This window comes from Sander lucioperca, chromosome 17, assembly GCF_008315115.2.
Source record: "Sander lucioperca isolate FBNREF2018 chromosome 17, SLUC_FBN_1.2, whole genome shotgun sequence".
NCBI classification, from domain to species: Eukaryota; Metazoa; Chordata; class Actinopteri; order Perciformes; family Percidae; genus Sander; species Sander lucioperca.
The window spans coordinates 13,878,552-13,903,602 of record NC_050189.1 but is presented as its reverse complement, the minus strand read 5'-3'; the positions used below and the strand labels follow the sequence as shown (position 1 = coordinate 13,903,602).

At 40.1% G+C, this 25,051-nt stretch overlaps 2 protein-coding genes across 4 annotated transcripts in view; one reads left to right on the top strand and one right to left on the bottom strand.

Annotated features, from left to right (window-relative positions):
• The window catches only part of neurl4 (neuralized E3 ubiquitin protein ligase 4), a 22,073-nt gene extending 21,796 nt beyond the window's left edge, over window positions 1-277 (top strand). For 2 of the 3 annotated variants that reach the window (XM_031298364.2, XM_031298362.2), the window contains exon 29: window positions 1-277. This exon is cut by the window's left edge and continues 1,828 nt beyond it. The gene's annotated coding sequence lies outside the window, so the exon portion shown is untranslated. The other variant, XM_031298363.2, reaches the window with a different exon arrangement.
• A 1,229-nt stretch (window positions 278-1,506) lies between these two features.
• On the bottom strand, window positions 1,507-25,051 carry hdlbpb (high density lipoprotein binding protein b). Its single transcript, XM_031298368.2, has 28 exons — window positions 24,945-25,051; window positions 22,937-23,016; window positions 21,691-21,792; window positions 21,212-21,363; window positions 20,663-20,878; window positions 19,525-19,731; window positions 18,066-18,281; window positions 16,821-17,027; window positions 16,455-16,562; window positions 16,058-16,162; window positions 15,670-15,748; window positions 15,232-15,371; window positions 15,008-15,112; window positions 14,778-14,891; window positions 14,601-14,687; window positions 14,260-14,391; window positions 12,669-12,887; window positions 12,260-12,481; window positions 11,706-11,924; window positions 11,184-11,325; window positions 10,652-10,779; window positions 10,451-10,555; window positions 10,100-10,234; window positions 9,846-9,989; window positions 9,406-9,585; window positions 9,121-9,237; window positions 8,837-8,995; window positions 1,507-2,759 (listed from the first exon to the last, which is right to left on the bottom strand). The coding sequence occupies exons 3-28, from the start codon at window positions 21,764-21,766 to the stop codon at window positions 2,667-2,669; spliced, it is 3,807 nt and encodes a 1,268-aa protein (XP_031154228.1). The 5' UTR covers window positions 21,767-21,792; window positions 22,937-23,016; window positions 24,945-25,051; the 3' UTR covers window positions 1,507-2,666.

Sequence of the window (25,051 nt, the reverse complement as noted above, 5' to 3'; positions counted from 1 at the left end):
CTTAAAAAATTATAATTGAAGAAGCTCAGTCACCTTCTAAGAGCAGCTGTGATCTGACTGATGGAAGATCTTCGGAGTTTAGCAGAAGGAAAAACTTCCAATCAAGAAATGTGAAAAATATGATATGGGTTATTTACAGCCCAGTGCTGCTTTGTACAATTTCATTTGTATTGTTTTCTTTATTTGTTTTCTGTATGTTGCGTTGTACAGGCTGTTACATAACAAATCATATCTTCCTGATTTATAGAAAATAAACTGACAGACAATATGCACAGAAGGATGGTTAACGTTGTTTTTTGGTGCAGGCTGGGAAACAAAAGATGTCATGAAGAAAAGACAACCTGCTGGAGCTTTTGGTTCCTTTTTTTTAAATTTTTTTTTTTATTGGATTTTATTTAGAGTAGGAAAAAAAGTCCGGTCACTGACATGTTATTGCAGTGTTGCATACTTACTCATTCACACCTTTTCCAAAATGCTGTAGACTTAATTACTCGTTAAGGCCAATAGTGGGTTTTTTCATAGCTTTTTACAGAAATGGCTGCTTCGGGGGCAGCGCCGTCCTGCCATTTAAGAACAGACACACACAAAGTAATTCAAAAATACAGACTCCAACAACTAAAAAATAAACAATTGCTTGTTTGCTGTCCCACAAATGTATGACTATAATGATGCCATAATTGTAGCAAAGAACAACGTACCACTGACAGACAGTGATCTGCTGTATGATCCTGTTGGGTTGCATAGTCGATATTGTTTACTAATCTGTCGCCAGCTTTAAAGAGTCAGTTCTGCACCAGCTTTGACTTTTAAATTGGACCCTGAGTTTTCTTTTTCTTTATCTAATGTCTAACTTTGAGCTGCCAATCTGGTCCCAAGCTCTTCCTGGCCCTCTCAAATAGTTTGACATTTTGAGAAATGTGCTTTCTTTCTGAGAGGTAGATTATTAGTTAAAGATCAGAAGTGTTAAACATTTGTTTAAATCAGAGGCCAATGCGCCCAGCTGAAATAATTGCAGGACATACCTTTACTAATACCACAACTTGTCCTTGATGCATTTCTGTTTGTATTACTATTAAATGAACACGATTTTACTTGTTAATAAGTACGTTTTAGAGGTGTAGGCTAATCTTCTCTTCACGGAAAGAAAGCCAGTAACTGCATTTCCCAAACTGTTAAACTATTACTTTAAGACTCCAGGCACAAGGAAGCTTTGATTTAAATGATTCAAATCTGGGCCAAATGTACTGTTTAGCAACAGTACACGTCGCTTTACTGCAAAAAGGAAAAAAGGGGCAACAAAGTTTTTTGCTACAAATCACTAAATACAGAGAGGAAATCAAAGTGCAGCTGTTGATACTGAGTTTGTTATGTAGGTGGGAAGTTCAGATTTAAAGCAGCGTTGTGTGCATGTTGACAGAAAAAAATCAAGTGTTAATGACGAGCTGAGAGGAAGAAAAACCTCTAAATGAGCTCTGAGGAGAGAGAGACAAACGGACAAAGACGATGTAAAAGTTTGGTTCAGCTTCATTGAAATATACATCTTAACTTCCACACGCACACACATACATACAGTCTTCCAAATATGCCAGAAACCAACAACAACAACAAAAAAATCCCACACAGTTTAAAAAAATAGCGAAAAGTTCTTTGTACACTTACACATAACAACTTTTAACATGTCCCCAAACCCTGACGTACAACATTCACTCCTAAACAAAAGGTTGTAAGCATCAAGCTACAGTGAGAGCTTTTATAAAAACGCATGATCACAGTAGTCCAAATAAAATGGCTCCTTTTTGAATAAATAAACAGTCGACGCAGGACTCACATCTTTTGATTCATCATCACTTCAACAGAAAAGCTCCAGAAAGTTGACTACAGCAGCTGTTTTTGCTCCCAGCTCCGACATAAATTAAAAGGAGATTTACTGTACAAACACTTGTGGGTGAAAAACCTCTCCTGAACCCACACACACACACACACACACACACACAGCTCAGTACCTCACCTGCTGCACCACATTATTGACTGGAAAGATGAGCCAACAAGAAACCTTGTAAAAAAGACAGGAAAAGAACCTTAAAAGATTGTAAGTAATTGTTGACAAACTCTTCTTGCACAGTAAAACAGAGTCCCCCTTTTTTTAGCTTAAAAATCCAAGATGTAGCTATCGTTACTTGGAATACACAACCACCACCTCCCTGAAAGCTTCAGGATATTTCCCCAGTGCTCTCTGACCCCACTTCTGATTCAGCAGACTGACAAATTTAAACATTTCTAATGTACTGCAGTAAGGTGATTTGGCAGAGGTCAAACGGGGACAGTTTTTCGCAAGACCGTCAAGGTGGTGCAACTGAGAGGCAGAGCAGGACAGCAAAACTATCAAAAGAGCACTCAATGTTCTTTTTTTACAGCAGGGGGAACATGGAGGTGGAGGTACTAAGAGGAAAGACGGAGGAGGAAAAAAGAAGAGCTAGTTCTCCCAGAATTCATTGTGGCTGGTTGTGGGAGGACGGTAAAAGGGGTTTATAGAGAAAGAGACAAAGGGAGGTCGCCAAAGAGAAGAGGAGGAGTAGGGAAGGTGAGCAGCAATTTGATTAGAGAATTGTTTCGTCTCTCATCATCTACTTTACAGAAGTTTTTTGTTTTCCTCCGGATGAGCGGCTTCAGAACTTCTTCGGACCCCAGGCGGACGCTTGCTTCGGGGCCACACCTGTCCCAAACGTGGGGAAATCCTCTGCACTGCTCATATCAGGAGCCTGAAACAAACAGATATAGTATATTGAAAAAAAGTCATAGTATAGTACATAAAAATGTCATAGTATAGTATGTCTAAAAGAAGTCAAAGTATAGTACATCAAAAAAGTCATAGTATAGTATGTAAAATAAAAAGACAGTATAGTATGCCAAAAAAAGTCATAGTATAGTATCTCGAAAAAAGTCACAAAAAAGTAATATATAGATGTCGAAAAAGTCACAAAAAAGTCATAGTATGGTATCGAAAACTAATAAAAAAGTCATAGTATGTCAAAAAAGTCATAGTATAGTATGTTGAAACAATTCATAGTATAGTATGTTGAAAAAAGTCATAGTATAGTATGTCAAAATAAAGTCATGTCGAAAAAAAGTCACAAAATAATGCAGTGGTTTGACATTGTATTTATTGTTCAACAATGAGATAGAAAATGAAAAACCTCTGGAGACACAGCAGGGGTTTGATCCTTAAACCTAAGATTGTGATCTATCTGTAAAGTCAACATCTTACCTTGTTGAGCTATACCTAAGGAATTAAGTTTGCTATTTCGTTCAATTATTTGTTCTTCACACAACTGAAAGTAAAAAAAGTTATAGTATGTTGAAAAAAGTCACAAAATATTCACAGTATAGTATGTCGAAAGAAGTGATAAAAAATGATAGTACAGTCTGTCGAAAAAAGTGATAAAAAAGTCATTATAAAGTATGCCGAAAAATTCATAGTATAGTATGTCGAAGAAAGTCTTAGTATAGTATGTCGAAAAAAGTCACAAAAACGTCATAGTAAAAAAACAGACCATAATCAGGTTAGAACCCATGACCATTGGGGTTTTCTAATCAGCATTACATCACACTGAGCTATCTTATCTGACACTGTCATTATTGATTCCTAGCATATTTGACTTCTTCATTTTGGGTTTAGACCTTAAAATGCAATGCTCCTCACAAGGATTGAACCCACAACCATCAGGAAGCGCACCAGGTATTTAACACACTGAGCTATTTGCAAAGATTGAAAAGCAGTGGCTTGACGGTGTATTTATTGTTCAACACTGAGAATAGAAAATGGAAAATGAAAAACTCTGGAGACACAGCAGGGATTTGATCCTTCAAGTTAAGATTGTGATCTATCTGTAAGTCAACATCTTATCTTGTTGAGCTATACCTAAGGAATAACGTTTGCTATTTCGTTCAATTATTTGTTCTTCACACCACTGAAGTTAAAAAAAGTCATAGTATAGTATGTCGAAAAAAGTCACAAAAACGTCATAGTAAAAAAAACTCAAAACAAACAGACCATAATCAGGTTAGAACCAATGACCATTGGGGTCTTCTAATCAGCATTACATCACACTGAGCTATCTTACCTGACACTCTCATCATTGATTCCTAGCATATTTGACTTCTTCATTTTGGGTTGAGACCTCAAAATTCAATGCTCTTCACTGGGTTTGAACCCACAACCACCAGGAAGCGCACCAGGTATTTAACACACTTGAGCTATTTGCGAAGATTGAAATGCAGTGGTTTGACGGTGTATTTATTGTTCAACACTGAGAATAGAAAATGAAAAAACTCTGGAGACACAGCAAGGATTTGATCCTTCAACCTAAGATTGTGATCTATCTGTAAAGTCAACATCTTATCTTGGTGAGCTATACCTAAGTCGTACAGTTTGCTATTTCGTTCAATTATTTGTTCTTCACACCACTGAAAGTTAAAAAAAAGCTATAACATAGTAGGTCGAAAATAGTAAAAATAAAAAATAAAAAGCCATTGTATAGTATGTCGAAATAAGTAAAAAAAAGTAATTGTGTAGTATTTCAAAAAAAATAATAGTATAGTATTTAGAAAAAAGTTTAAAAAAAGCCATTGTATAGCATGTAGTAAAAGAAAAATCACAGTATATTATGTTGAATAAAGTAAAAAAAAGTCATAGTATAGTATGTCGAAAAAAGTCATAGTGTGTCGAAAAAAGTAATTGTATAGTATGTTGAAAAAAGTGATAAAAAAAGTCATAGTACAGTATGTCGAAAAAAAATCATAAAAAAAGTCATGGTATAGTGTGTAGAAAAAAGTCATAGCAAAGTATGTCGACAAACGTCATAGTATAGTGTATCGAAAAAAAGTCATAGTATAGTGTGACTTTCGTCTAGAAATCTGACTTAAAAAAAGAATTTGCTCTGGATGGGAATCAAACTCCCAACCTAAGACACCCCAACCAGTCTTCTAACAGACTGAGCTAAGGAACAAGTCAATGTACTATATGTAGAAAAAAGTCATAAAAAAGGCCAAGCATAGTATGTTAAAAAAAGACTCACAGTATAGTATACAAAAAAAGTCATAAAGAAGAAAAGAAGTCATGAAAAAGCCTTAGTTGAGTATGTCAAAAAAAGTAAAAAAAAGTCATTGTATAGTATGACGAAAAGTCTGTACATGCCATAAAATGCACATAAAAACATTGTTTCCATCCATAAAAAGGGGAATAAAAAAAAATGTTTTAAATATGTATTTGTGATTATGTTCCTGTATTTACTTCATTTTTCACTGGTAGCAAGCAGGTCTTGAACCCACTGCAGGTACCTTATGTGTCTAGAATCAACCTAACGTGCCACCAACATAACATAACATAACATAATTACACTCAGAGATGTTCTCTTGGCGTGTTTGACTTCTTCATTTTGGGTGTGAAACCACAAAACAAACAGACCATAATCAGGTTGGAACCCATGACCATTAGGGTCTTCTAATCAGCATTACATCACACTGAGCTATCTTACCTGACACTCTCATCATTGATTCCTAGCATATTTGATTTCTTCATTTTGGGTTGAGACCTCAAAATTCAATGCTCCTCACCGGGTTTAAACCCACAACCTTTAGGCAGTTCATCAGGTATTTAACACACTGAGCTATTTGTGAAGATTGAAATGCAGTGGTTTGAAGTTGTATTTATTGTTCAGCAATACTGAGAATAGAAAATGAAACTCTCGGGAAACACAGCAGGGGTTTGATCCTTCAACCAAAGATTGTGATCTATCTGTAAAGTCAACATCTTATGCTGGTGAGCTATACCTAAGGGTTAAAGTTTGCTATTTCATTCAATTATTTGTTCTTCACACAACTGAAAGGAATAGTTGGATAATCTCAAGATCGTATAGTTAGACAGGAGAGCCGGGATTTGAGCCTTTCACTTCAGACTTTTAGGCAATAGCCTTACTTGCTGAGCCACTTCTCTTGTCAAATATTGGGTCCATATCCATTGAAAAAAGTTTTAAAAAGCCATAGTATAGTATGTAGTAAAAAATATCACAGTATGGTATGTCAAAAAAAGTCATAAAAAAAGTCATAGTATAGTATGTCGAAAAAAGTGATAAAAAAAAGTCGTAGTATAGTATGTCGAAAAAATGATAAAGTCATAGTATAGTATGTCAAAATATTTTTTAAATATTTTTGAAAAAAGTCATAGTAGAGTATGTGAAAAAAAGTGATAAAAAAGTCATAGTATAGTATGCCGAAAAAGTCACAAAAACTTCATAGTATAGAATGCCGAAAAAAGTCATAGTATAGTATGTCAAAAAAAGTCACAAAAAAGTCATAGTATAGTTTATCAAAAAAGTCACAAAAAGTCATAGTAAAGTATGTCAAAAAAAGTCACAAAAATGTCATGTCGAAAAAAGTCATAGTATAGTTCGTCAAAAAAAGTCACAAAAACGTCATAGTAATAAAGTATGTTGAAAAAAAGTCATAGTTATACTATATTGAAAAAAGGCTTAGTATATTATGTCGAAAAAAGTCACAAAACAGTCATGTATAGTATGTCGAAAAAACTGATAAAAAAAAGTCATAGCATAGTCTGTTGAAAAATTCATAGTATAGTATGTCGAAAAAAGTCACAAAAAAGTCATGGTATAGTATGTCGGAAAAAGTTATAAAAAGTCATAGTATAGTATGTTGCAAATAGTCATGAAAAAGTCATAGTGTAGTATGTTGAAAAAAGTCACAGTATAGTATGTTGAAAAAAAATCACAAAAAGTCATAGTATAGTATGTTGAAAAAAGTCATAATATAATATGTCGAAAAAGGTCATAGTATAGTATGTCGAAAAAAGTCACAAAAACGTCATAATATAATATGTCGAAAAAGGTCATAGTATAGTATCTCGAAAAAGTCACAAAAACTTCATATTATAGTATGCCGAAAAAAGTCATAGTATAGTATGTTGAAAAAAAGTCATAGAATGTCGAAAAAAGTCACAAAAACTTCATATTATAGTATGCCGAAAAAAGTCATAGTATAGTATGTCGAAAAAAAGTCATAGAATGTCGAAAAAAGTCATAGTATAGTATGTCAAAAAAAGTAACAAAAAAGTCATAGTATAGTTTATCAAAAAAGTCACAAAAAGTCATAGTAAAGTATGTCAAAAAAAGTCACAAAAATGTCATGTCGAAAAAAGTCATAGTATAGTGTGTTGAAAAAAAGTCATAGTATAGTATTTTGACAAAAGTCACAAAAACTTCATATTATAGTATGCCGAAAAAAGTCATAGTATAGTATGTCGAAAAAGTCACAGTATAGTATGTCGAAAAAAAAGATAAAAAAGTCATAGTATAGTGTGTTGAAAAAAGTCACAGTATAGTATGTTGAAAAAAATCACAAAAAGTCATAGTATAGTATGTAGAAAAAAGTCACAAAAATATCATAATATAATATATGTTGAAAAAAGTCATAGTATAGTATGTCGAAAAAGTCACAAAAACTTCATTTTATAGTATGCCGAAAAAGGTCATAGTATAGTATGTCGAAAAAAGTCACAAAAACGTCATAATATAATATGTCGAAAAAGGTCATAGTATAGTATCTCAAAAAAGTCACAAAAACTTCATATTATAGTATGCCGAAAAAAGTCATAGTATAGTATGTCAAAAAAAGTCACAAAAAAGTCATAGTATAGTTTATCAAAAAAGTCACAAAAAGTCATAGTAAAGTATGTCAAAAAAAGTCACAAAAATGTCATGTCGAAAAAAGTCATAGTATAGTATGTCGAAAAAAGTCACAAAAACATAGTATAGTATGTATAAAAAACTCATAGTATAGTATGTCGAAAAAAGTCACAAAAACTTCCTAGTATAGAATGCCGAAAAAAGTCATAGTATAGTGTGTTGAAAAAAAGTCATAGTATGTCGAAAAAAGTCAGTGTAGTTTGTCGAAAAAAGTCACAAAAATGTCATAGTAATAAAGTATGTCGAAAAAAAGTCATAGTATAGTATGACTTAAAAGAAATTATAAAAAAGTCATAGTATAGCATGTTGATAAAATAGTCATAGTATAGTATGACTTTAAAAAAATTATAAAAAAAAAAGTCATAGTATGTAGTATGTCACAGTATACTACATGATCATTGACAGCAGAAGTGCCAAACATTGCTTGCATCACGTTGATTATGCCCAAGGAGCAGGACTATTGTTTAAGTGAGGGTTGATGAGTGGTGTTCTGAAAACCAGTATCAAACTTGTTGAGCTACACTTTCTCCTCTTTAACCTAGGACACAAACTACTGAGCTGATCATTTCAGACAGGTGTTGATGCTTAGAAGCATCTAAAACATGCAGAGAAGGTGTTCAAAGCACAATGACTGATTGAGTATAAGATGGTCATCTTGTATCTCTTGGGGTTTGAACTCATAACCTTGGGGTCTGAAGGCAAGTGCTGATCTCAGTGAGCTATTGGCCAGATAATGACATGTCCAGCTTCAACGAATAAGACGGTCAGAAATGTATTAATCTAGATCTAAGAATATTTATGAGAATTTGTCAAACTAAGACTATGACTTTCCTAAACTGGAACTGGACTGATTGTTAATCTGAAGCAGGTGTTTTAATGCAGACACACATTTAAAAAATATTTAAAAAAAAGTCATAGTATAGTATGTTGAAAAAAAATAAATAATTGTATAGCATGTCATAAAAAGTCATGAAACTGATACAAAATGTTTGATACACTGCACAAATGAACCTGGATGCAATGCAAAACACTCATGTACATAATGTAAAGTGTTTTCCACAATCTACATGTAAAATTACCTTGTTCCCTCCTGCATTCCAGGGGGCGTCCCGCACCACAAAGCCCTTAGCCGGACCCCCGCTGCTATCGTCACCTCCTCCAGCTCCCCCTCCCCCTCCATAGCGAGATGGAGGCTTCATGTAAGCTGCCAAGGTCTCCGTCTCGGTCACGCTGAGCATCTGAGAGAGGTTGAGAATGGAGGGAGGGAAAAGAACATTGTTCTTACATTGCACTTTTTAGCTTTTGGGAGAGAAACACAGAATTTTTAAATTGTGTGTGACTGCTACGGTCTTTGTGAACTCACATATTCCTCCTCCAGGTTAAGCAGGTGGTCGATGGCGTTGTCGACAGTCTCAGGAAGGCCCATCACCGTCACTTTGTCGGGCTCGTCTGAGCCTGGCTGAGGGAACCGGATATCCACCTGAACACATGAACAGGACAAGACCAGGTTGAAACAGAGTGGAGAACAACATGTAAAAATCAAACAAAATATGACAATAACAAAATACAATCAGAACTTTTCTCTCCATACTCGGAGTAAAAATTTAACTATGAACCGGTGTGAAAAATCCCCACACCGACATCTAACCTTGAACTCCTCCATCAGCTTACGGATGGCTTTGCCACGGGCCCCAATGATGCGAGCGTGGGTCCTCGGGTCCAGGTGAACATCATGGCTCACCATCTCCTGCAACTCGGCCACCAGCTGCTGGATGGCTTGACGCGCCTCCTCCACGTTACGCTCGTACCCTGAGATGACGATCAGATCCTGGGAGGGGAAGCCCAGGATGGGGAAAGAAATGGGGAAATATGTGTGATTGATTGAGATGAAAGGGATAGTTACATGTAAAAACCATTTCAATTGGACAAAAGAGAGATGTTTATTAAAAGTTTAAGATAAAGCCAGTTTTACAAGAGAAAACACAATTAAAATGCATACAAAATACATTTTAAGTTAAAAAAAAAAAAAAAACTATATGGGAACAAGTTTTTATCAACATAGCAGCAATAACACAAACAAACACACACCTGCTGCTCGTCTCCTTTGTCAGGGAACTGGATGCTGACGTCGTGGTCTTTCCTGATCTGAGAGATGACCGCTCCTTTGCGGCCGATGATCTTGGGATGAAACTTTGGCTCTACAGACACGGTAACCTTGAAACTGCGCAGGGCCTGAAAAGGAGACAGGGCAGCAGAGAACTCAAACACTCAAACCTAGTTATTATCATACTGTAGATATTTTAGACTTGCAAAAACCAGGAAATATTGTTCCGTGTGTGTACCCTGTCTTCCTGCTCGGCCTGCAGTTCTTTAACCCTCTCGAGCAGACCCTGTTTGGCTCGCTCCACGTTGGCTACCAGGCCCGTCACCTTGATCACATCCAGCTGCTTCTCCGGCTGCGGAACCCAGATGTTCACCTGCACATGCAAAACCACACAGACAAATTGCAAACAATCAATCAGAGAACACTTACATTTTTAGGAACCCCCCCCCTTACTTACACTTCAACTTGTTTATCAATATAACCAATTAAATGCATCACAATAACTAAGCATGTTTAAAACGCAGAGCTTTTGACCTGCAGAATAAAAGGTCTCATGGCCAAAAGATGGCACCAAAGAGTATAGGCTAACCTCGTATTCCTCCATCATCTTCCTGATCCCACTGCCCTTCTGGCCAATGATGTAGCGATGCAGTTCATAAGACACCTCGACGTCTTCCGTTATGGGCACCAGTGCCTAAGGGAGGAAGCAGTGACAGGATTATTATTGAGGAAATGGAGGATAAAAGAAAAGACAGCATCATGTCTGGAATTGAAGTAAAATGGCGCCTACCAGCAGGGCGGCTTTAGCTAGTTCACACTTCTCTGCACGCCCAGCAATGGTGATGATGTCACACTTGCGGGGGACAAACTCTGCCTCTGAGCTGACATCACCGTTTTCCTGTGGGGGAGCCTCCTGGCCTGTGATTTCACCATAGATAATGGATTAAAAGCCAGTTTTGGGCTTGCGTGTAAACATATAACTCCTTGTGCAATTTCATTAGCATTACTTTTTTCCATTGGCTGCCACATTACAGATTAAAATATCACATGTTAACATGTGAGCAGTGAAGATCAACCTGAAAAACTGGCTGGTCCAGAAGGAGCAGCATTTAAATGAGGTGGTAATTTCCAATCTAAAATAATCTACAGTGATCCAACTTTGTTTTTCATTAATATTAATAATGTGACACTAGATATCATAATTGTATTCAGAGAGCAATACTTTCTTATTTTTTCTGCTCTCTTTGAGGTGGCAACATACATTATAACAACATTAGCATTATAGTTGCAAGGACACTCCTCTTGTGCATTATGTTTCTGACCTGCAGCGCTGTCGTCTCTCTCGGGGAACTTGATTTGGACCTCGTGCTCCCTGGTGATGTACTGAATGCGGCAACCTTTAGGCCCCATGATGGCTCGGTGGTAGCGCTGAGGGATGGTCACCTCCACACTCACCTGGGACTCCTGCTCGCGAGAGGGGAGGAAGAGAGGAGATAGCTGGGTGGATTGCTTCCATCACTTCTGGATGTGAAATCATTAGGCATAACACATGTTTGTTGCACTCAGGACACAAGGTTAGCTGGTTACTGAAATGTCCTGTTTTGCCTTCGATCATATCTTCGATTTAAAATGCAGCTACTGTTGGCAGAATTTCAATAATTAAATTGAACCGCTTTGACCTGAACACTGATATTGATCTGTACTGGTGTCTCTTGCCAGAGGTCTCTTCTCTTTATGGGCAAACATAATTTTTCTGGGCAAAATTGATCAAAATGAAAATATACAGTTTTTTGATGACTTTCACTCTGTATTTTTGTAATCTTTTCTCAAATGTCCTTTCTTACCAGGTCCTCGATGAGCTCCTGGATGCGTTTCTTGGCGGCCTCCACACAGTCCTTGGCTCCCTTCAGAGTGACCCGCTGACTGCTGGCTCCAGTACGAGGGAAGCTCACGGCTACTCCGCCGTACTCCTCTGCCAGCTCCCGCAGCACCTGGCCTCTCCGACACACAAAGTGACGGTGGTGGCGAACGTCTACTACCATGCTGTCCTCCACCACGTCGTCCTGGAGAGGGAGACAACAGGAACGTAGTTAAGTGGAGGGGGATATTTAAGAATATGACACCGAAGATTTAGGGAGGCTCCATCTTTTTTATTTTATCTAGTTTTTGCAAGTTGTTTTTATTCAGTCTGTTTTGGATACATAAAAAAAATCCCAATTTAGCACTTTGCTTTTGCTTTATTACTGTGCAAAAACATTACAAATAAAACACAATAAAAAAACCTGATGAACATATTTAAAAACAAAAACACAAAAAAAAAATAATCTTGGCAGATAAAAGAGACATTTAAAAATGAATAAGTAATTTCAAAATCAGATAAATCCAGTGTAGTAATTACCAGGTTTTTGACAAGACTTTCCAGCTCCTTCTGGGCCTGACGGACGGCTTCCTCCTTCCCTACAATGGTGATCAGTTCCTGCTCGCTGTCATCTGGCGACGGGAAGATGATGCGGGCCCCCGTCTTGTCCCGCACACGACGAATATTGGCCCCTCCACGGCCGATCAGGAATTTATGGTACTCCGGTTTGGCCTGAAGCTCAGCTGTGAAGTTGTTGACTTGCTGAAAAGGGCAGGCAGGAAGGAAGGAACGAAGGAAGGCAGGAAAGGACAGGGGACAGGAAAGGGATGTAAGTATTTGCCCTCTCTTCCCCTCCTCTTTATAGTTACTCACTTCTTACCTCTTGTGTTCATTCACTCTTTGTATCCATCCATTATAACCATTTTTCAACTTTTCTGCCCCCACCCACCTTCTCTTCAGCCAGCTGCAGCAACTGTTTCTTGGCCTTTTCCACCTCACCGACGGGCCCTCTGATGGTGACCTTGTCTGAGCCGGAGCCCTCAGAGGGGAAATGGATGTGGACGCCGCCGCAGTCCTCCATGATGGAGCGCACAAGGCAGCCCTTTGAGCCGATCAGAGAGTTGTGCAGCTTGGCAGGGATGGCGACCTCTGTCTCCTTAATGTTGGCCTGAAGGGATGAAGAGAGAAATGAGAGCCAGGGAGATATTGAGGTACATCCACATTTGCAGCATTTTGTCATTTGTCTGGTCGCCTAATGCCTACTTAAAACGTCATTAATATTCACACCTGGTCTCACAGCTTAAATTTGGGTCTAAAAATTATAATTTCATTCATTCAGTCATTTTTGGATATATTTAAATAAAAATGAAAGTAAATTTTTCACTTTAAACAGGAGTTTGACAAACGAAATCTTAAAGGTCCCATGGCATGAAAATTTCACTTTATGGAGATTTTTTAACATTAATGTGAGTTCCCCCAGCCAGCCTATGGTCCCCCAGTGGCTAGAAATGGTGATAGGTGTAAACCGAGCCCTGGGTATCCTGCTCTGCCTTTGAGAAAATGAAAGCTCAGATGGGCTGATCTGGAATTACCCCCCCTTTCTCTGCTTTGCCCGCCCAGAGAATTTGGCCCACCCATGAGAGAGAGACATCATGGCTTTCAAACAAGCAAAGTGGCAGTTGGTCAAGGCCACAGCCCCACCCTCCACCTCCCCCCCACAAACGAAGGAAAGCTCATTGTGGGACTGGCTCTAGTGGCTGTAATTCTGCACCAAGGCTGAATTTCGGGAAAGAGACTTCAGATACAGTATTAAGGGACCACTACGGTCTATATAAAAGCATCCAGAGAGCAACATGTCATGGGACCTTTAACCCAAGGTCCACTTACTAGCTTTTTCCAGAATGTTTTAATTTTTATTATTTTAGGGCATTATCTGCTTTTACAAAATAGCATGAGTGGAAATATGGCAGCAAATGAGGAAGACAGAGATGCAACAAGGGGCCCCAGCCAAATTCAAACAGCGATGTTGGCACCCCTTTCCAGAGATTTAAACCACATCTCATGGTCATCAACCAATGAGGAAGATATGGCTAAAAGTTTAGAAAAAAATTAATTAAAGCTTTTCTGTCAAGATGTATTCTAATCATACATCCATCTCGAGTTAGTCTGGATCAACGGCAGTACATTTTCAGGATAACTGCCTCACATTCGGCGCTGCCGGATCTTCTGCTGGATGCCCCTGGCCTTCTGCTCTCTGTGTGTGTTAACTCACTGTGTGTATTTTAACTGAATAAGATCTAGTAAATTAAGTGTAAAAAACTATAAATACAGAACTTATTTATAATTATTTTTACTGCTTAATGTATTAATTCTGTCAATCACATCCATTGGTTTTGTCTTCTTCAATTAATTACAAACAAAAGTAATTTATGGGGGGACATTGAAAGAAGATTAATACAAAAGGAAAAAAAAATCTATTTCTTCCCAGAAACCCTGGAAGCTGTAACAACAGCTGACAAAAACAGTCTGATGTCTCGCACCAGTTCTCTCTGGATGGCGAGGATTCGATCTCTGGCCGCCTCACAGTTGCTCTTCTTGCCTGTGATGACGATCATCTCGGAGTTACTGTTCTCTGTCGGCAGGTCGATCTTAGTGTTGGTCTCTTCACGGATCTGATGGCATTGACAATATCTGTTATTTTGTGCCTTTAACATAATGTAACATTTGTTCTGGCGACAGTTTAAATACGGATTTCGGCCACAATGTACTGTTTTCAATATTGGCTTATTTGGCATATGGCTTTAACACATTTTGAACTGAAATGGATGCATATTTTGAAGTGATCATTTTCAAATTTTCAATGTGCACTTTAAAGTCTCACCTTTTTGATGTTGGCGCCACCCTTACCAATGATGTTTTTGTGAAACTGCTTGAAGATGGGAACGGAGAGCGAGAAGCTATTCTCAATCTGGAGAGAAAAAAAAGAACGCTGCTGTGAAGTTAGGTGTAAAGAGAAAGATAGTAAAAAGAAACAAAGATAGAACATGGTGGGTCATACCAGGTCAGCAATAATTTTCTGGAGAAACTTTGCACATTTCTCCACCTCGTTCTTCGGCCCTCTCAGCTGGACTATGTCACTCTTCTGTGATGGGTCGGGGAAGTTGATAATGACCTAGATGCAGAAGAGATAGTAATCGTCGAAATAAATTAGAAGTGGATCAAAACAAATTATTTCACAATGATGAATGGGCAAGATAAAGTGCAGTGAGGGTCAGAAAAAATGTTCACCTCAGGGAACTTGTCTCGAACTTCTTTGATCTTCTCTCCCTTCTGGCCGATGATTGTCCGATGGAACTTCTGCTCCACGATCAGGTCTTTGGTGCGCTCGTTTTCCTGGAAATTGGAGAAAGAAAAAGTGTGAGCAGGCCACTTTGGAGTCTGTGTATAGAGCTTTTTGTTTTTTTGGTTTATGATGACCAGCAGAATGAATGAATGAATGAATGAACTCTCACCATTCTCTGGACCATCTCAATGAGCTCTCTGCGTGCCAGCTGGACTCCTTTAGGGTCTCCCTCGATCCGGACCAGGCCACTTCGTTCAGAGTCCTGGGGGATTCGTACCGACACTTTGTACTGCTCCTTGATCCGATTGACTGTTGTAAGGGGATGGATGGTGTTACAGAATACATCACATTTGTAGTAGTGTAGTGTAGTTTTGTTAAGGACGTTTTTTTCTGAAACCAGAATTTGATGCAGGGTCTCTTAACTGGCTGTCCACCACTCTCACTAACAATGGGCTGCTGACTAAAACAGTAAAAACTGAAAAATGCCAGGGGCTTAAAACAACAGCAAACAAAAGGCTGGTCTCACTGGCATTTGAACTCTAAACCCCAGAAGTGTTGACGACCCAGTTTGTTTCTGTTGAGATCAGCAGAGCAGTACTGTACTCACTGTTGGCTCCGTTCTTTCCGATGAGGTGTCTGTGGAAACGCTGGTCTATGATGACTTCAGTGTAGTCCATCCTCACCAGCTGGACACAGAGGGGCAGAGGAGGAGATTTGAATATGTTCCCTAAGATACAGCACTGAACCCCATTAAATCTGTATCTATTGTGTCTCTTTTTCTGTATCTCTCAGGTTTTCCAAGTGTCTTTATTAGAATAGGAGTGGACTTGAGTGTCTGAGTGTCCACCTGCATATGCACTCACAAAATCAATATGTGCCCCGTTAATACATCAGAATTGTTACTTTTTAGGCATGCAATGAATCAGCGCCACCCCAAACCCAAAAGTGTGTGTGTGTGTGTGTGTGTGTGTGTGTGTGTGTGTGTGAGTACTCACCAGGTCCTTGATGATCTCTTGTATCTGGGCCTGAGCCTGTTCCACCTCCTCTGTTGGCCCCTCCAGACTGATGCGCTCCTCACCATCCGTAAACTCTATGTGAACCTACACACACACACACACACACACACACACACACACACACACACACACACACACACACACACACACACACACACACACACACACACACACACACACAGTAGTGTCACAGTAAATAAAACACATGTCAGTTCATGTTACAAGTATCCTCTGCCATGCTGCTGTCACTTCTCAATTACTCCTTCTTCTTCACCTCCTACATGATATGGACTGCTCAAAGTAGCATCATGTGTGTTTTATCTCTGGTTTCTAACTCCGATCCGCTCTCTCCTCACCCTCTCCTCTCTCCCCTTACCCGTGGTAGCTGCTGTGTGATCCGCCCGATGTTCTGTCCTTTCTTGCCGATGATGAAGCGATGCAGCCAGGCCGGAGCGGTCACCTCCACCACCATCACACTCTTCGCCTGCACAGGGACAAAAGGCTTATAAATTAAAATCCAAATTACATTCACAACCTCCCTGAAATCTCTAAATAAGCAGTGGTTACAGACTAATTCACCTACAATAAATAACTGGCTGGAAATGAATTACATTTCTAAACTACTACTATACTATATTCTGACTACATGTAATGTGCTGTCACTAGGAGCGACCGCTCTCGCTCATAGTGACGAACAAACACATAATTATCATGCACGCTCAACCTTCTCTCTCCTCCTCACCTTTGCGTACACCTGTGTGAGCGCCGGTCCCAGCTTGTCAGGCTCCCCCCTGAGGATGATGGTCTCTGAGCCGGAGTCCAGAGGAGGCATCTCCACAGACACCCCCGTGGTCTCCAGGATCTCCTGCAGGGTGTTTCCCTTTGGACCTATAATGTACTTATGCTGAGACTTCTTCACCTCCACGGAGATGGTGGTGGTCTTTCTCTTCTGCAGGGTGGATGGGGAGAAGATTAGAAGTGATGAGCGAGTGGCACGGACAAGAAAATGGCGGTGAGAGGAAGGACAGCGGGAGGAAGTGGAGAAATTGAGGAGCACAGTGAGGAATAGTAAGACAACAGGAGATAGAAAGAGGGATGGCAGACCGGAAGCAGGAAGGACAGAGCAGATGCAAGTTGGCGTGAGTAGGTGGGAGAGGAGGACTGAGCGACAGTAAGACAAGAGGAAATAAGCTTTCAAGAGGTAAGCAGAGAGGCAGAGGACAGAAAGCAAAGGGCAACAGAGAAAATGTTTGTTTTTGCCTGTCATGCATACACACTAAATGACATTAGCATTTTCATCCTGTTGTTCTCTGGAGAAATTCAATTTTCTCTCCACATTATCTCCGGCCTGCCTATAAACAGCACTCATCTGGCACACACACACACACACACACACACACACACACACACACACACACACACACACACACACACACACACACACACACACACACACACACACACACACACACACACACACACACACACACACACACATCCTCTCCAGGTTTCATCCATCTTTGATAGTTTCTTGTGTGTGGTAGAAAATATGACATCGCTGTAAAAAACAGTTTGTCTCGCTGCACCAAACATTGTTATGACAGATGAGGTTTAAGATCCAGGCGGCAGAGTGAACATGTGGTTAAAGTGAGAGTGTGATGAAGAGAGCCACAACGTTACTATCTGCAATCACGTGTGCTGTACCATGAAACCCAAACTAAACCACAGCAAGTCATTCTGGGTAAGTCTAGCACTCTCACTTTCACTAACTGTATGTGATCCAATTTTTTATTTTTTATTTTAATTTAATCTCAGTGGCCAGTTAGCTTAGTTGGTAGAGCAGCACACATATATAGAGGTTTATTCCTGGACGCAGAAAGTCCAGCTGTGACGGTTTCCTGCATGTCTTCCCCCTTTCTTGTCTGAGTTGTCCCACCATTAAAGGCGGAATAATCTTAAAGAAAAAGAATCTTTTGAACAAACGCACCTTGTCGTCGTAGATGGCTCGGATGCGGCTGAGCGCCAGTGCGACGGCCTCCTTCTCCCCGGTGATGACGATCTCGTCCTTGGGCAGGCTGGGTGGCGGGATGCTGATGCGAGCACCCGTCTCCTGGCTCAGCTCCTGCACCAGCCGGTTGTGGGCGCCGGCGATGAAGGGATGGAAGGCCTTCTCCAGGGACAGACGCTCCACTGCACGCTTGTCCTGGTGAGCAGGCGAGCGTGAGGAAGAGGAGGGGAGTCGGCAAACAGAAGAGTCGATCAAACAATAGCAGACGTAAATAGTGACTTCCGTGATTAGAGAGGCAATAGTCTCGCATTGCCAGACCTTCCTCCACAGTGCTGGGGAGGAGGGTCTGGCTAGTCCACACAACATTCCGGGATGGAAGAGAAACATGCTCTGGTTAATTGTCATGGGCCCCAGTGCCGCTGCAAAATAGCCTCGCGAAGGAACTTGTTTTGGTGGAATATTTGTACGTTCAAAAGTTGAGAAAACTCTGATTGGACAGTCTAGCTAGCTGTCTGGATTTACCCTGCAGAGATCTCACGATCACGAGCATTGGGCCCTATTTTAACGGTATAAGTGCACAGTGCGAAACGCCTGGCACAGGTGCGTTTAGGACGTGTACAAATTCACTTTTGCTAGTTTAGGTTTGGACCCTGGCACGTTGCTATTATGATGGTGGATTTGCTAAGCAGGAAGGAGAGATTTTCAGGAGAAGAAACTGATCTGCTCGTGCGTGAAGTGAAAGCGCGCAAGCAGAACATATCATAATACTATTTCACATTGTAATATTTTTATTTTTAATCTTTTGCATGTTTGTGTGCTGCTGCGCGTCCCTGTGTGTGCAACAAGCATAGTGTGCGCGCTGTGCACGAGCCTAGGCGCATTTTACTAATGCGCTGTTAAAATAACAATAAAATGCTGCGCTATTGACTATGGTTTTTGTTGGTCAATGGCGCGATCACTTTACGCTGCCTCAAGATAGCAATACGCCAAGAATGCACCTGAATGGGCGCCCAGATAGCTCAGTTGGTAGAGCGGGCGCCCATATATAGAGGTTTACTCCTCGACGCAGCGGGCCCGGGTTCGACTCCAACCCGCGGCCCTTTGCTGCATGTCATTCCACCTCTCTCTCCTCTTTCATGTCTTCAGCTGTCCTGTCAAAAATAAAGGCCGGAAATGCCCAAAAAATAATCTTAAAAAAAAAATGCACCTGAACACACCTCCTTGTAAGACCAGCACGCCCATGGGCGCGCAGGTGCATATGCTATTTAAACAACGTGGGCACTGGACAGGAAATTGACACGTGCGTCGGGCTTAGTGCTGAGCTGCGCCGGGTGCAAGATAGGGCCCGTTAGCCCATAGGTCAATTAACCTTCAACTACTTCTGGTTCCAGGCCTACATCTTTAAAGATCACATCACAAATTGAACCTCACAGCTCACCTGTTCAGCAGAGATCAGAAGGATTTCATGGCGAGCCTTCTCGATGCCCTCCTTGGTGCCAGTGATGCGGATGTTGGCGCTGGGGTCGTCAGGACGTGGAATAGCAATCTTGGTGGCGGTCTTCAGCTCCAGCTCCTGCAGCTTCTCGCCATTTTTACCAATGACAAAACGATGGTGCTCCTTGGGGATGGCGACCGTAGCCGAGGCCTGGGGAGAGCGGGAGAACGTATGGAATATGGGAGTTTTCAGTCGGTAAACAAAAACAAAAGCTTTCAACCTTGCAAAGAGGACATAGTGTTTTTCCGCCCTGTTGTATCAATAACTGCAGCTAAACTATACAGCTGGACCTCAGTGCACCCATTGAATTGGAAATCAGCATGTTTACTGCTTAAGCCCACAAAGGCCACCCTCGGGAGCAGACGGTCATTTTTCAGCTAAACTTGTTGTCCTAAAGCGGCCTGCCTGCACAGATAGGATTCTTCAAGCTGCAGCTATAACTAACTATCCTATATCATCTCGTGGGGATGTAATAAAAGTAACAGATTGTCACATTAAAACAGCTCTGATCCCATTCATCAGTTTAAGTGATGCCAGTCATTCCTCCTCAAGGAAACATCTGTTAGTCTGTTGTATTTTTCAATTGGTATACACAATCAAGACAAAAAAAACATTTTTTTTTATATTTCAGTCATTTAAAAATAGACTTGGTGATGTTCCAAAATACAGGAATGTGTAATACAATACAACCTAACCAAAACCAGCACACAATGTGCTTGCATCAATATATTGTCACACAATTTATCAAGATAAAGAAGTTAGGCATTTTTAAATTGGCAAAATGACAGTAATTTCATACAGAGGTAATGACTGTGACAACTGTGTAACAACTTAAATCACGTCATGCAAATTCATTTTATTCTGCATCTTCAGAAAATTAGCTGCATTATTGGTAACTTTAATTTGCAACAATGGGTCTTTATGAACACATGAATGCATTTGACTAATGCTTGGAAGGTTTCTGCTTAACCTTTATTTAGCCAAAGAAATAGATCCTGCCCTGCACTCAGCATTCTACAACCCAACAGTTTAAACATAAAACAACTACTACTATATGCAAAAAAAACTACTGTGAATTTACCTGTGTCTGCAGGCGAGCTACGATTTCTTTGCGAGCCTTCATGACAGAGTCCAGTTTGCCGGTGACCATGATGGACAGGCCCTGGTCTTTGGCCAGGGACAGCTCAATGTGGGCCCCTGTCCGCTGCATGATGTCCAAGCACACTTTGGCCTCCTCGCCTTCCCCGAACTGGCTGTTGTCCTTGTAGCGACGCTCCTCCAGGGGCACATGGAACACCTACACACAGAGCGGGTTAGAGGGGTTCAAATTTCAGGCAACGCATCTCATTAGCTTTTTTTCCCATAACTGGTGCATCTTATCGACTGCTAATGTGGCTTCTGGTAAAATGTAGTCATAGTCACAAAAATATCTAAAGAGCAGAGGAATGAACAACATATTGTATTGATGCATTTACATTTTTTGCATGAATGATAGTGGTTGATAAAGTCAAAACTGTTTGCAATAACTTATGTGTGTATATATATATATATATATATATATATATATAACATGTGAATACTTGTGTATATTTTGTTGCCTGTTTATGTATGAAGTCAGTGGCTGCCTGACCTGGGTGATGATAGAGGCTTTGATGGGCCTGATCTTGCTCCCCCAAGCTGAAGCCTGCTCCCCGGCCTTTTCCCCTGGTGCCCCCTTCTCCGGCAGCGGAGGGAAGGCCTCCAGGTAGGTGGGAATGTAGGCCTCATCCTCTGGGACGCAGCCTTGCCCGGAGAGACAAATATAAATAAGGCAAAGATGAAGGTAAAGATGGAGGAAGAAAGCAGTAAGCGTGAATGGATGGATAGAGAAGGATTATTAAAATTAAGGAAAGTACTGTAATTAAAAAAAAGCATACCTGCCTCAGAATATACATTCATAACGTATCATGTACAGTACAAGAAAACTGAGAATGCACAGCAAAGGCAAGTAGGAGAAAATCTAAATATGTTTACCTCATCTCTAATAAGTGGCTAACTAGCTTGGGCCACTGAGGTGAAAGACTCCGTTCAAAAGTAAAAACAGGTAAGTAGGTGACAGGCGGACGTTACCTGTAATCTCTTGGTCCTTGAGGCCGCTGCGATGCTCCGCAAAGCTCTCCGGGGTCAACACTGCCACTGAGCTCATGGTTCAAGACTTATTCCGCTATTCCACTAAGACAGAGAGGTGGGGAAGGATGGAATAAAAAAAAAAGAATAAATCAAACCCTTGAATCTCTAAAAAGGAAAAAGCCATCAGAAATACAGAAGCTTGTTTCAAACTGCGTCTCTTACACTGCTCTTCTTCCCTCCCTCAATTGCACTGTTTTATATTAGCTAGGATTGCTTTCCACAAGCCCCAGAAGACTGAGGCTGCCTCTGTGGCATTGCTACACTGCACTGATGCTGCACGTTACACCTGAGATGCTCCAATTAACACCGCACAGGCCTTAGACAAACAAACGGTGGCACAAAGCCTCAGGGACAGGGTTATCACAAGTCAGATACTAAGAGCTGTCGTAGTCTAAAAACAACAGCTGCTGCTGACATTCCTCATGATTCAGAATCACGGGATATTTTTAACAGTGGGTCTTCCCTGAGCATTTTTTCAAATGTGAAATCCAAAGACTACAAATCCTTGAACTGCTCTTCTGACTGTGCATGTGAGACCAACTTTGTGAACACAGAGACAGTCTTGCGATTTAGGGAGGATATTGCATTTTTATGGCTACTAACTGCTAGTGCAGCAATAAAATAAAAAAATCATTTAAAAAAAAAAAATATTTACGAGAACCTCATAAAATGACTCTCTAATTAACAGTTGAGGGAGGAAATCAGGTTTTGTCTCTTACATCTCATACTTGTATTCCTGGTTTGTACCTTAAGATAAAGTCAAGATCTGAAATAACAGTTGATGGGAATCACTCATTTTTACATAATATTTTTGCTTTAATATCTTTGACAACCAATATGTTTTTCTCACTCATATAAACAGGCATGCAAATCCATCACCTCGCTGTGTGATGCTTCTGGCTGAGCACAACACTGACTTTGTGTTATTATCTAGTATCTGTGACATGTTCCAGTAGGATTGTTTCTCCTGGAATGTTACTGTGTCCTCCCAGTGTATATTCAGATCATGTGAACTGCCATGTGAAATCAGCCCCTGCTGGTGAAGACACTGCTAACCACCTTTAAAAGCCAAGAAAATGTAACTACATAAAAAAAGTACAAGATGCAAATAGAAATATAGAAGGATACAGTAACACTAAGGTAAAGCTGTGGAAGAACTGATCAAACAAAGTGAGCCCAGGCTTACCTGCAAAAGGTCAATTGCCAGAGAGTCCGTCCAGTTAGCTGCTACCGTAGGCGCTTCAGTGTGAGTGTGTGTTTCAGCTCCTGGGTGGACAGGAGGGGAAGAAAAAGACTAAAAGTGAACACTGTAAATCAAAAAGCTATACAGCATGGAGGCTGGTTTAATAACACCCACACTGCACTGCACCTTACTCTGTCTGGATCTGATTCACTCTCCTCCGTTCTCCTCCCCCTCCCCTCTCTACATGTCTCTGCTCATCTTCCCTCTTTTATAGTTTTACAAATTTAATGTCCCAGAAAATTTCAGAGTGAATCAATGGAACCACAAAATGTGAGTCTGTACTGTACTTGGTTAATCAAAAAATGTGATGCCACTTTTTTTTCCTTTTAAAAAGATTGTTCAACTTGGTTTTAAATTCTAGTGGAGATCCAAACGTTTTCAAAGATACCAAAAATGCCAGGCTAAAGATGTTTAAAATAAAAATGTTTATAAAATGATGCATAAAATCTGTGATTCACATTAGGTGGTCATGGTTAGGGTGTTGAAAGGAGTTGGCAAACATGTTATGCATGAGTGTGGATAGTGTGTGCCTATGTGTATGAGTAAAGTGGTAACTGCAGGGGCAAAAAAAAAAAATTTCCTTTTGATGGAAATGGTGCAGCCAAAAAATACATGGTCTTGGGTTTAAATATTTCACTCAGTGAAAACATCATACAGTTTCAGTGAACAAGCAGTTATAGAATAATACTGTCAACATTATGGAATATGATTTTAACAACCTTAAAGCTATTTAAGGGGAAACACTAAGGATAACTGTATGTTAATGGACGTGGTGTAATGCAACTAAATATAGTTACTCAAGTACTGTACATGTATTTAAATTTTAATATACTTAAGACTTCTACTTCACTACATTTCAGAGGCAAATATTTTACTCCATCTATATCCCCATGATGGGAGTCAGACAGCAATAGTTTATTTGCAGTGTATACAAAAACTACAATGAGCTTATGAATATTATGCATCTTTACATTAACATTAAACTACTAACTACTGAACAGCAAATAATTAGCTCCACCTAAACCAAATACTACAGGGAAAGAGAAAATCTACTTAAACAGTATGCGTTATAGCATTATAACGTAATGCAACTTGTCTCACATGAGTACTTTCACTTCCGAAACTTAATGTATATTTTGCTTTTAATGGCACTTACAACAATTACACAACAAGTCAAATTTTGAACGGAGGACTTTTTAATTGTATTATTATAGATTGGGGTATTGCCACTTTTACATAAGGAATTGATCACGATACTTCTTCCACCATTTGTTTAGGGGTTAATAAATAGGCTAACTACTGCCGCAAGTATCCCATTGTAGCTCAGCACCTGCTAACACTTTGTTAGATTGCTAACAATTATATTGAAATGCAAGAAAGCGAGAAAACTAGAAAGAGACGAAAGAAACAAGAACAATTGGCTCGGTGCAACACAGTTTAACGCTAATTTAGCAAAGGCTGTGACTATCAATACCACTGTTACCAATGCTCTAGAGATATATAAGAAATATAGACGGTGGCATTAATCCAAACGTGCACCGGGCCAGCTAACGGTTCTCTCTCTAGCTGACTAGCGGCTTTATTGCTAGCGTGAGGATGCACTGCATGGCTGGTCCCGTTAGCTTTAAGGCTGTTAACCTCTGCAAACGTAGGCGAACAGATGCTAAGGATTTCAAACATTAGTTCGCTAAGCTAACACACATCGCTGTGCTCCGACCTCAGCCAGGGATGATTAGGCGCAAGGACTTTCTGATAATCGGCTAAAAAACAAGCCAGGCGGACAGATAACCAGCTCTAGCTCTCCAGCTCCGGGGGCGCTAACCTTTCTTACCCTGTGTGCTTCTCGTTGTAGTCGAACCGGCTTTCTCGTTACAAAACCTAGACTCTGACTCCATCCACGATATTCACATTTATATAAAAAGCGAATATTAATTAAATACAGAATTCCTACCTTTCAGAGAGAAAATATAGCTGAGGGTGTGTGTTTGACAGGTGATGGTGTAAACACAGATGTGATTGGTCTAGGAGCATTTCCTCTGCCGGCGGAGCGATACCAGC

Bases quoted from the DNA above. Each gene is read 5' to 3' on its own strand.
- hdlbpb (XM_031298368.2), bottom strand. From the start codon at position 21,766: ATGAGCTCAGTGGCAGTGTTGACCCCGGAGAGCTTTGCGGAGCATCGC. The intron at 17,028-18,065 runs GTGCGTTTGTTC...TCCACCCTGCAG, and splicing joins GAGCCATCTACGACGACAAG to AAGAGAAAGACCACCACCAT. The intron at 2,760-8,836 runs GTAATTTTACAT...TGTTTGTTTCAG, and splicing joins GGAATGCAGGAGGGAACAAG to GCTCCTGATATGAGCAGTGC.